Source organism: Pongo abelii, chromosome 3, assembly GCF_028885655.2.
Source record: "Pongo abelii isolate AG06213 chromosome 3, NHGRI_mPonAbe1-v2.0_pri, whole genome shotgun sequence".
NCBI classification, from domain to species: Eukaryota; Metazoa; Chordata; class Mammalia; order Primates; family Hominidae; genus Pongo; species Pongo abelii.
In genome coordinates this window covers 5,060,387-5,072,752 of record NC_071988.2, presented here as the reverse complement: position 1 = coordinate 5,072,752, position 12,366 = coordinate 5,060,387, and the positions used below count along the sequence as shown (strand labels likewise).

Sequence of the window (12,366 nt, the reverse complement as noted above, 5' to 3'; positions counted from 1 at the left end):
AGAGTGCATGAGGAGATTTCACTAGAAATATAAAACTAACTTTACAGCCCGAAGATTAAACAAACAAAAAATACAGACGGAGGGGAACAGATATAAACCCTCCCGGTCAGCTGTTCCGGATATGGGGCGTCGCGGGTCTCAGTGCCAGGTGGCTCTCAAATTCCGGCAGCTGCAGAAGAGCAGGCAGGCAAAGCCTTTTAGAAGCGTGGCCAAGTTTCCATTTATTTATTCTCTTTAGGAAGGGAAATGATAGTGCCTGCCCACCCCAGAGGCTACTGTGCTTTGGTTACATGTGGCCAAAACGTTCAACACTTTTGAGAGACGTTTTATCCCAATGTAACTGTTCATTATATCTTAGCAAGTATTTGTTTCTGATCAGCTAGGAGGAGAGGGGCCTGCAAGAGGAGCATCAAGAAGCAGCTTTTGGAGAAACCAAATGTCAGGAAACTGCTGGCAGCTGATCACGGGCCTGCCGAAGCCAAACGCCTCCTTCCCGCTCTTCGCAGTGTGTCCTCGACGAGGGCAGGGGCAGAGGAGCTGGTACACCAACAGCCTGTCACGGTGGCTCTTGGACTAAGAATGCCTTCCTGCCCTTTCATCAGACTGCATCTGATTTCTTTTTTTGAGGTGGGGTCTTGCTATGTTGCTGAGGCCGGTCTTAAACTCCTAACATCAAGCGGTCCTCTCGCCTCGGCCTCCCGAGTCGCGGGGATTCCAGCTGCATGCTACAGTGCCTGGCTTCGTCTAGTTTTCGTGGAGGTGGATTATGATACCAACTGCGACGTATCTAACTTTCTTGAATGTCTACTAAAAACTCCTGCCATTGAAAGAGCTTCATAAAGTCACAGAACATTTCAGCTGGAAGGGTCCCTGGGAATGGCTATCCAGGCTCCATGAAGCCTCCGACTTGCCCCCTGGGGCCTTTCCTTTCTCTCAGACTCTATGTTTCTCATAATTTACTCGTCTGACGTTGCATTTACTGTGCCTTGGATAGGTGTGGTATGCTTAGGTGATGTTTTTAAAAAACATGTCGGATGAATACATGGATAATCACAGTGACCATGTACTGAGCATAAACGATGGGCTAGGCACTGAGCTCAGTGTTTCATGTATTTTATCCTCAGTTTTTATGAAAACCAAGGAATTGAAGTATTGAGCCATTATCCAAGATGGAGGAGCCTGACATTCCCAAAGGTGAAGCAATTTGCTTAAAGGAATGCATGCATTCAACAAGCATTTACTGAGCTGATATCGTCTGCCAAGCTCTGCACGGTGCTGTGGACACAGGCAGTGAGCCAATGTGCCCCTGTTCTTACGCCAGTCATGTAGAAGGCGGAAAAGTGAAGTAGGGACAGCAGCGTTACAGGCCCTGAACTGGCAACAAAGGAGGCACTTTTGGTTTTTCTCAATGCAGAATGTGATACCATTAGTCTAACATTTCAAAACTTCCATCTGGTGGCCTGGGGTGGGGGAAGCAGAGTAGAACAAGGTGAGCCAGTCAAAAGGTGCCACAGTCCCAGCCACAGGCGGAAATAGGGATGGGGAAGACAGAAAAAGGTGGAAACGCATTTCCTGGTAACGACAGCTTAATTCATAAAGTGACAATAATTCCAGGACTTGTAAGCACAGGAGAAGGGCAAATAAGAGAGAAATTTTGGTCAGGGTCCTTTGCGCATGTCTCAGATCGTATTATCTACGCGGCTGTGAGCTGAGCTGACCGGCCCAATGCTAAACGCGTCAGTCAACGTTACTCAATAGGCATTGCAGGGCTAGGCGGGCAGACCCGGCCAGCTGGGCTGCAATCCTCACCACATTAATATGAAAGGCAACTGAGAGACTTTGGCCCAAACCCCCCTAAACCTTTCCAGCCGGCAAGCACCTGCAGAGAGCCTTTCCTCCCCTGCCCCCACAAGCAAGGCCCTCATAGCAGCTCTGTCCTGCGTTTAGGGGCACGGCTGACCCAGCTGCACTGTGTGGAAGGGCTGGCATTTGAACTCCACTTTCAGTGGCTCCTGGGTGCTCTGTCCTGTGGGCTCAGCAGCACTGCACTTCCGGCCAGTCCAGCTTGGCCCTTCATCTCCCTGGAGCAGAGAGCAGCAGCTGCGGAGACTCAACTTGGCAGGCTCAGTCTCAAGGGCCTTTGTCCAGCTCCTTTTTTCTGCCTGAAACTTTGCAGCTGTACTAAAATAACTGAAAATGGTCACTGTTGCCCCTTTATTTTTCTAAAAGCTCCTCCCCTCTCCCCTTTCCCCTGCAAAGAATTAGATGACAGCTTTAAAATCTTGTGGACAGAGGATGTTCTGTTAATATTGAGGCAAAAGCTGTCCACTAAGCAGTTTGATAGGAATCCATGTGTCTAATTAGATGCTGTGGATTCAGTATTTCTGCTCCCTGAGTGACCGACTGTGCTTCCAAGAAGGTACCCAAGAAGAGAGTTTACTGCAGTGTCTAGTCACCAGCACAAATGCAGCTATTTATCAGGAGGCACGGGAGTGTTCAGATCTTTGCGGGGAAGGGATAGGGGGAAGGCCTGTGGGTCAGGGAACCAGCAGAGTTGGGTCAGAGGCTGTCTCTGCTCTCAGCTCGCTGTACGGCTCCGAGCAAGCCACACAAGCTCTCTGAGCTTCAGTGCTCTCCTTTGTAAATGGAGGGGTTTGGGCCAAAGTCTCTCAATTGCCTTTCATACTAATGTTTAATTGTTTTTCAAGGAAGAGTTTCTATTTCCTCCACTGACCTAGAGCATTAAAAAACAAAACCAAAAACAAAAACAAAAGAGTAGTTTCCGTCTTGTTGGCTAATTCCTGCTTTCTGTTTTTAATCCATAACCCCTGTATTGAATCCCTAATTCCCGATTTCTATTTTAATCCCTAACTCCTGTATTTAGTCCCTAATTCCCGCTTTCTGTTTTTAATCCCTAACTCCTGTATTTAATCCCTAATTCCTGCTTTCTATTGTTAATCGCTAACTCTCAAGGGCTGATGTGAGGCAGTCCCACCTTCCATGCGCTCCAAGAAAGGCAGAGGTCAGCGGGCCCAGCACTGGGGCACCAACACATTCACCCTCCCCATTCTGTGCTACAGCTGTTTCCTCTGACAGCACTTCGGCAGGGTGGCCGCCCTTTCAGCTCTCGCCTTATTTAGGGAGGGAAGGGAGGGTAGTGGAGAAACATCAGTACCAACTGGCCTGCTCCTGTGACTCAACTGCCATTTGACCAAGTTCAGGGAGCTTGGAATGCACCAGGCTCCTCGGTTACCTTTATGGTGATAGCCTTCCCCCCTAACTCAACCCCACAGGCAGCTGTTTCAACAGGACCCCTCTGCAAGACTCCTTCAACCACATGACGCCTTCACTGCTGTCTGCCCAGACAACTTCATTGTGTCCACCAGAAATCGGTATGATGCAGCTTCCCAGATCACACCGTGAAAGCTGCCGAGGAGCTGAGACTTTGCCTGTCTTCCCTTCGAGACAGTGCACGCCACAGTGCCTGCTGGCTCCTCCCATCTGCCCCTGCGATCCATCCCTCCTCCTGACCACCATAGCCCATCCTCTGTATTATCCTTGTGGCATGAGCCACACCGCTGGGGCGTGAGATCTGTTGAATAAACTTATCTTTGTGTGGATAGCCCCATTTAGGCGCTGTGGGGCAGGAACTAAATGAGGTATCTTTTGGCATCTCAAAATAAAACCCAACACCTTGGACATAACGGGTGCTCAATAAGGGGTGGGGGTGACTAGAATGACTATTCAAATAGAAGGAATGATGGGCTCACACTGCGGGGAGCTGAGTGAGCCGCAATAGTACACAAGGAAAATGACAGCACATTCCTAATTTCTCAAAAACGTAGCTCACCAAGTTTTCCTCCTAGGAAGAGCTGCATGGTTCTTCTGAACTTGATTGCCTAGAAGGCATTCCAGATGGAAACTCTCACCCATGTCTTCATGGAGACCACCCCCCAATGCTGGATCCCCCCAGCCCACCAGGGTTCTTATGATCCTCTCACAGCCTCTTGGGTTTTCCCTCCTGTCGCCGGCAGAGCCAGTCATTACATACATGTTTCTGTGGTAACATGGCTAGCAGACTGGAAGCCACGGGGGGCCAGGGCTGTTGTGGCCACCAAAAGGTAGCTGCTCAAAGATGACTTACTAGATGAAAGACTGACCAGGGAGATGTCCGTGTGTTAGCCTGGATTTGAAACTTCAGTTTGAGAAATGTAATTGGTATAGTTTGGATATTTCTCCCCTCCAAATCTCGTGTTGGAATGTGATCCCCAGTGTCGGGGGCCGGCCTGGTGGGAGGTGCTTGCGTCATGGGAACGGATCCCTTATGAATGGCTTGCTGGCTTCCCTGTAGTAATGAGGGAGTTCTCACACCAGTGGTTCCTGCAAGATCTGATGGTTTAAAGGACCCTGGCACCTGCTCCTCTTTCTCCTGCCATGTGACACACCAGCTTCCCCTCTGCCCTTGCCATGAGTAAAAGCTTCCTGAGGCCTCATCACAAGCTGCGCAGATGCTGGCACCATACTTGTATAGCCTGCAGAACCATAAGCCAGATAAACCTCTCTCTTTATAAATTACCCAGCCTCAGGCATTCCTTTGGTAGCAACACAAAGTGACTAACAGTGACGTGATAAGGAAGCTTAGTTTTATCACTTTGCCCAAAGGAAAGAACTGGCCTTAGTTCTGTAAAGGTTTTCCCATAATCCTTTCTTTACCAGCAGCCCCTGTGTATGCTGTCCTTTAAAAACACTTCCAAGGGATTTGGGGGAACTTCAGAGGACTAAAGGGAAAATTTTTTTTTCCTTGAAAGAACCTTAGAGATCATCTCAAAGGCCTGCAAAGTCTTGTATGAATAAGAGGTAAAAATGTAAACATTTAATACGTTTCCCACTATCTGAATGATTCCAAGTCCAATGCAAAAGAGCTCAAATTAATGAGCCTTGGATGAACTGGGTACCGACCCCACCGCAGGAGAAAATGAAACCCACTTAGGCACATGCTGCTCGTCTCTGGGAAGCGCAGTCTTACCACAGGTGGGAACATCTTCCTCAGCTGAGGAGGTCTGCTCGTCTGTGGACGGCTTTTTCTTTCCCAGGCTGATGATCTTGGTGATTTTTTTCCCGGTGACTTTCGGCACAGTGCCTTTGGCCTCTGATTTGGAACTTTTCTTCCTCTTCACTGTCAAGAATCACAGCAGCAAAAAAGCAGGTTTTAATTGTAGATACTAACTGAAAAATAAACATACATCACAACCCATTTCTTCTTTCCCTTGGCATGTTTTTTCTTTTTTTAAAGACAGGGTCTCACTCCGTCCCCTGGCTGGAATGTGGTGGTGTGATCACAGCTCACTGCAGCCTTGAACTCCTGGGCACAACTGATCCTCCCACCTTGGCGTCCGGAGTAGCTGGGACCACAGGTGCATGCCACTACGCCTGGTTAATTTTTGTACTTTTTGTAGAAATGGAGTTTCGCCATGTTGCCCAGGCTGGTCTCAAACTCCCGAGCTCAAGTGATCCACCCACCTTGGCCTCTCAAAGTGCTGGGATTACAGGTGTGAGCCACCATGCCCTGCCTTTCCCTCCACTTTTACTTAATGAGCACTTGCTGTGTGCTGGCTATGGGTCTAGATGCTGGGATTCCAGCGGAACACAGGGCTACTGGTAGGAAGCTTGTTACAAGGACCACATGGAGATCTAAGATAGGGTTATGTGGAAGAGCAGCTGGGCGGTCAGAGAAAGCCTGTCCAGGGGTTGACTTAAATTAATAACTAGCCATGCACATCTCAGGGAGAAAACCATCCAGGCAAGAAAAACATCACTGACGCAAAAGCTGTCAGGCTGAAAGCAGCCCCAAGTGTCTGAGGAACAGAAGGCAGCTAGTGCAGCTCCGGCCTGGCTGGCAAGGGGAGGCCAAGGAAGGGAAGGGGAACAGACTCTTCTTCAGGAGCCCCTTGGCCATCTGTGAGACACTCAACTCGGCCCTATCCAGAGCTCTCAGACCAGGGGCCTGCCTTCCAGCCCCTCATGTTTGGTTTAGCCGGAACAGTGTTAAATTGGAGTTAATTGCCGAAACATAAAACTCATACACATTGTGCATAAAAATGATGCCTGGCTTCCTTTGAAAGATGGGAAGATCTAGCAACTCTGGACCCGCATGTGGGCAAGCAACAGTGGCAGAACCACAGAAGCAGTCTCCACGCAGATGGGCCAGCGAGGGACAACATGGGGTGTTTCTCATCACTCCCCACCATCTCCCACGACGGAGGCCCAGGGTCAGCTGCCAGCTGGCATCCTGTGTCTGCCCCATCCAGTCATGGCACCTCTCTCCACTGCTGAGGACGCTGTCCGTGACCTCCGGCAGAATTATAGGGGCAGGGATCAGGCAAGAAATCAGAACGTGCATGTGAGACAGCACCAGAACCGAGTGACAAGACCCTTTGGGCCAGAGAGCGACCCTCGGAGAAGGTGAGCTGTCTGCCCGTCTCATCTCCTGAGGGCCATTATGTGCCCGGCACTGGAGCTGAGGGGAGGCCGGCGAGGCGCTCAGGACACAGCTGCACTGCGGGGCTCACTGGAGCTGAGGGGAGGCCAGCGAGGCGCTCGGGACACAGCTGCACTGCGGGGCTCACTGGAGCTGAGGGGACAGAGAGATTCTCAGTGTCATGGGCAAACCCCACCACCCGACCCTTTCCCCTTCATCTCCAGCATGAATCCCTCAACCTGCTGGCTGCAACCCTCTGGAGATCACAGACCCTTTCAGAAGGTGATGAGAGTCAAGGACTCCCTCCCACCCCCCACTCCAGGAACAAATGAACCCACACACATCCTGCAGAAGAACTGCAGAGGAAGTGTGGCCAGGGACACAAGATGACACGCCCTGGCCTAACTCCTAAACCCTTCCTCTACACACGCACGCACACACACACGCAGTCCCCTTATCCTTCCCAATCTCCATCTCTCTCTGCTGGCGGGAAGTGGTCCTCTTTCTGCCTCCACTCTGCTGCCCCCACCGCAGCCAAATGCGCGAAGGCGGCAGAACATACCCCTGGTGTCTCCTGCCTCGGGCCTTGCCCTCCCACACTCCACCCTCCCGCTTAGGTCCTGGTCCTATAGCGTTAGTGCCCTGCTAAGAAGAGACGGCACAGGCACAGAAGAAAGGCTGTGTGAAGGCCATGGGCGGGGAGCCGCCTTTGAGGAAGATACAGCCCTCACTAGGCACCAACCCTGGCGGCACCTGGGTCTTGGACTTCCAGCCTCCAGGGCTGTCTAAATGCATGTTGTTTCAGCCACCCGGTCTGTGGTATTCTGTTATGGCAGCCCAAGCTGACTAACACAACACAGTCCCAGCATTTCTGTGTTACTTTAAACAAATCAGACTTAGGCCTCCTGTGATATTAGAAACAAAGAACCCAGGAATGCCACCCCCACCCCTTCTTCCACTCTCCCAACACGTACACACCCTCTTTTAAAATAAAGCGCCGAGACTCGCTTTCGATCCCTAAGTCTGAAGGCACAGCCCCTCCCAGCTACCATCAGACAGGGAGCGGCGGCTGGGACAGCTGTATCACTTCAATGTCACTTCAACCAAACCAAGAGGGACAGAAACAGTGGACGGCCCCTCCCAGCTGTTTCTGAAGACCCAGAGGAGGATGTTTCAGCACAGTCGCATTCCCGTGAGCTTTACAAAGAAGAACCTGTTGGCCAGGACAGCCCAAGTGCCCGGGGCACCCTGAGAAAGGCTGGTGGAGCAAGAGGCATCCCCCACAGACAGTGTGGCCCCCCCAGAAAATGCAGCCCATCGCAGAGAGCTGGGGTGTCAGATGAACGCCCAACTTGACCGACAAAGTGCTTGCTCGACTCTGACTACAAAGAAATGAGATTATAATTAAAACTTGAAATTCCTTGAATACTCCCTGATTAGTTTTTAAAAAGGAAGACGTACGGTAATCCCGGGGTGAAAAAGCCCAAGTACGTGGGAACATGAGGAGAAAACCATCAGGAACAACTTGATGCTACGTAGCAAACAAAAGGCAGAGATGAGCACAGATCACAGAACCAGGAAGAAAAACTCAACACTCAGAACGCTCAGCCCCCTGCAGCTAAAGGGTAGAAAAGCTGGAGTGTCCAGGCACATGCTGGCCCGTGAGGTGGGCAGGCACTGGCACACGCCACTGGAGCAAGACTAACGTGGGGCATTCTCTAAAACCACGAGTATCATAAACCCAGAGAGTTTCCCAGTAACCTACAGAAATGGGAATTCAGGTGCTTTTTATTATTATTATTTAGGCTACTGGGAGGAATAGGGGCATGAGAATGAATATTGTCAGACTATTTATTCAATGACTTCTACCAAAAGACACATTCACAAATGATCACATCTTACAGATGTGAAGTGGGGCTGAGGAGCCTCACAGCCCCCAGACAGAAGGTCCCAGCCTTCTGTCTGCACTCCTCAGCCCACACTCCTCACGCCTGCTGCAGGATCAACCATACTGTGTCAGTTTAATAGACAGGAGGGAGTCAGCCTTGAGAGAAGAAACAGGAGTTCCAGAGTCGTTCCCTGTGGCTTTGACCGCATGGAGCCTCGACTGTCTCTTTCTTCATCTGAGATTCTGACACTAAGAAAAACCTGTATGAGTTCAGGATTTTCTCTATGCAGCCCGCAGAGAAATGTGTCTGAGTTATCACATGGCTGGGATAAAAGGAGTTTAACTCAAATCTCTCAGGTGCAAATTGGTCAAGAGAGAGAGGCAAGGATAAAAGCGAAGACAGAAGGTTAGAATGTACTTCAACCTTAACTTTCTCCAGTAACTATTGAGTGTCTGCTACATGCAAAGCACCATGCCAGACAAAAAGAAAATGTGTAAACCAAGGTCACCACCATTTAATTCCAAAGCATAGAAGGTTGTTCTTGTTAAGAGGAAACAGGAGAATTTTAAATATAGATATATTTGCTTACAAGTGCATCCAGACACACATATTATTCTGTAGAACCTAACAGATGCATTGGGAGAAGAAATAGCAAACCAGAAAATGAACCAACCAAACCAACGTCTGCTGTGCTTCAACTTCTAAGCAGGAACATTGAGATTGTATGTTATTTTATTTCAGGGCAAAACTTAAAGATAGCTTTCCTGGTTTTGATTACACATAATGTGTGCCCTGTGGAAGACACAGATAATACTTTCCACTGAATAACTTCCGATGGACAGAACCAAAATTGCACTCAGATAGGACAGACTTCGAAAACCACATATGAAAAAAGTGGGTACCGTGGCCTCTGAGAGTGAACTCTGTAATGTCCTAACAGTCCAGATGCTTTGAGCTCCGAGATTCTTAGTGGGCTGGACTGCTCCTTGGTTTAAGGCGATGTCACCACAGAGAACGGAAACACTTGGCTCACTCCAGGAGTGGGCAGGTGGGTTTGGGTGGTTGCATCACTCAGCTGAGCAGCCAAGGCCACAGGTTCAGTGAGCAAACAGGCTGTCTGGCTTTGCAGTGGGAACTCTGCCTCCACACCCACAAGTGCTGCCCTTCACCTCAGTGCACACACTGCTAAGGAAAATTAAAGTCCAGCCACAGATCGGGAGAATAAACGTCCAAAACACATCTGATAAAGGCCTTGTATTCAGAAAAGACAAAGAACTCTCAAAACTCAATAAGCACAAATAATCCAATAAAAATATGAGCAAAATATCCAGAGACATTTCACCAAAGAAGATATACTGATGGCACATAAGCATATTTAAAAATGTTCAACATTGTTAGTTATTAGGGAAATGCAAATTAAAACACAATCACATACCACTACACCCCTATTAAAATGGCTCAAATAGAAAGAACAAAACAAAAGTGACAATACTGAGGCTGGAGAGAAGGCTATGACCGAGCAATCCACTCCTCGGTATTTACCTGAGGGAAATGAAAACATACGTCCACGCAGAAACTTGTCTCTGAATGCACAGAACAGATTTTTAAACCATTGCCCCAAAGTGGAAACAGCTCAAATGTTCTTCAAGCGGCGAATGGGCTGACTACGGTCCATCCACACAATGGAATGCCGCCAGCAGCAGCAAAGAACCAACTAGTGACACTAGCCACAAACACGGCCGACTCTCCAACGCAGCGTGCTGAGTGAAAGAAGCCACACTCAAAAGTCTGCAAACGAGATGCTTCCACGTTATGACATTCTGGTAAAGGATAAGAAACAGATCAGCAGCTGCCAGGGCCTGGGGTAGAGGCAGAGGCACACGGGGGAGAAAGAGCACAGGGAACACGGTGGGGGCTGCGGGGTTAGAGCCGTGCTCCGTGTCTTGATTGTGGTGATGGTTACGTGCCTGTCAGTGTTTGTCAAAACTCACCAACAGTATGCCAAACAGGGTGAATTTTACGGCATTTAATTTCTATCTCTAGAAAGCTGGGCTGAAAAAGGTAAGACAGGCTTATTTGCACACCCGTGTTCACGGCAGCATCATTCACACTAGCCAAAAGGTGGAAACCACCCACGTGTCCATCGACAGATAAACGGGAAAACAAAATGTGGTCCATTTATCCAATGGAATATTATTCAGCCTTAAAAAGGAAAGAAATTCTGACACAGGCCACACCACAGATGAAACTTAAGCACATGGAACTTAGTGGAATAAGCACTCACAGGACACGGCCTGTAGGACTCCACTTCGATGAGGTCCCTAGAGGAGTTAGATTCATGAGACAGGAAGCAGAATGGGGTGCCAGGGGCTGGGGGAGGAGGAAATGGGGAGTCAGTTTTTAAAAGGGACAGAGCTTCACTCTTGCAAGATGAAAAGAGTTCTGGAGACTGATGGCGGTGATGACAGTACAATATAAATGTACTTCATGCACTGAATTGTACACTGAGACATGGTTAATATGGTATATTTTATATTATGTATATTTTTATATAATGTACATTTTTAAAAATGTTTCAAATGAAGGCAAAATAAAGACATTTTCAGAAAACCATTTTTAAGAATCTCAGAAATCGGCAGGTCTGGCCTCCTCATTTTAAAGATGGGGAAACTGAGGCTCATCAAGAGGGAATACCTGCTCAAGATCATGGGGCTCAGCAAAGGCAGAGCTTGAATGGGAAAGTGGGTTTCTTGCCTCATCATCCAAAGTTCTTTTCACTGGACACCAGGTCCCTAAGCAACACGCCGGCTGCTCACCAATGCAAATTTGTCTCAGTGATAGATTGAGTGAAGAAATAACCAGCTGTGAGTCATAAGTTCAAAACATACGCAGGGCAGAAAAAGACAACAGATGGCAACCTCGGTCAAGGTCTGGCAGGATGGAAAAAGAAGACCTGCAGGGTTGATGTTAACCAAAGGGTTTCCCGGCACTCCCATCGGTATCCTCTGCCATGAGGACGATATCTACACATCTGAATCACCCAGGACATTTTTCGTACAATCAGACTTTACAAACCTGGCTGTGGGTTTGTTTTTTTTTTTTTTAAGTATATATATGTTTTTGGCACAAGCAGAACTCACCTTGCTCCTTTCCATTACATGTGGTAATTCCATTTTCCACAACGCCCTCCCCGTCTGAGCTGGGTCTCTCTGAAGACAGTTTCTGTAAGGAGAAAAAGATTAAGTTATTCTTACAGTGGTCACTTGGACCAAGTGATGTGTGATGGATCAACCAAAAGTTATCTCAAAAGTGAAAAAACATGGGCCAAATTCATAGCAATCCAGAAGTGGTTAGAGCTTAACTATAACAAAGACTGGCTGGTTAGGTGGCCACAACCGCTTTAAAAACATCCAGAGGGGAAAAAAAAAAAAAGAAAAACCTCACTGAGGCTATAATTATACTAACCTATATATATATATATATACTGTCTCATGCCTATTTCATTCAAATCACTTCTTGTAAATGATTTTGAAAAAATATTATGATTACAAAAAATATTTCCCTCACCAAGCCATATTATCCTTGCAGAAGTAAATATTCCATAGTCCGTTTAACTTCTTCCTGTCATTCACCAATAATTAATTGGGTGAGTGGCAAGTACCTGCTTATAACAAATACACTCAATGTACACAGAGTGAGGGCAAGGTTACTATCAAAACCCTTGGAGGGGGATGGGGTACTGTCACTATCTCAGTCCTAATCTCTGGATTTAATGAGTAATTAGGATTCCATGTTAGTATCTGAATGAGGTAGAGTGTTTACAGCTAGACCCCTTCCATTGCCACCCAAGAACCTGTGGGGTCATAGTGGAGGGCGTGGCCTCCAAACACCGTCCTCAGATCCTGTGCCTTCCACGAGGGCCTCGGAGACTGGGACACAGATGAGATATGTGGGCAGTTCCCAGGCACAAAGGAACATGTGTGTTCAACTCGGAATTCG

At 48.2% G+C, this 12,366-nt stretch overlaps 1 protein-coding gene across 14 annotated transcripts in view; it reads right to left on the bottom strand.

Annotated features, from left to right (window-relative positions):
• AFAP1 (actin filament associated protein 1) overlaps window positions 1-12,366 on the bottom strand; it is a 179,476-nt gene that overhangs the window by 46,281 nt on the left and 120,829 nt on the right. For 10 of the 14 annotated variants that reach the window (XM_063723774.1, XM_054553673.2, XM_054553676.2 and 7 more), the window contains exons 8-9: window positions 11,508-11,589; window positions 5,027-5,176 (exon numbers count right to left, since the gene is read on the bottom strand). In XM_063723774.1, coding sequence (XP_063579844.1) covers window positions 5,027-5,176; window positions 11,508-11,589 — 232 coding nt within the window. The remainder of the gene's footprint in view (window positions 1-5,026; window positions 5,177-11,507; window positions 11,590-12,366) is intronic. The other 4 variants (XM_063723767.1, XM_063723775.1, XM_063723768.1 and 1 more) reach the window with 1 other exon arrangement.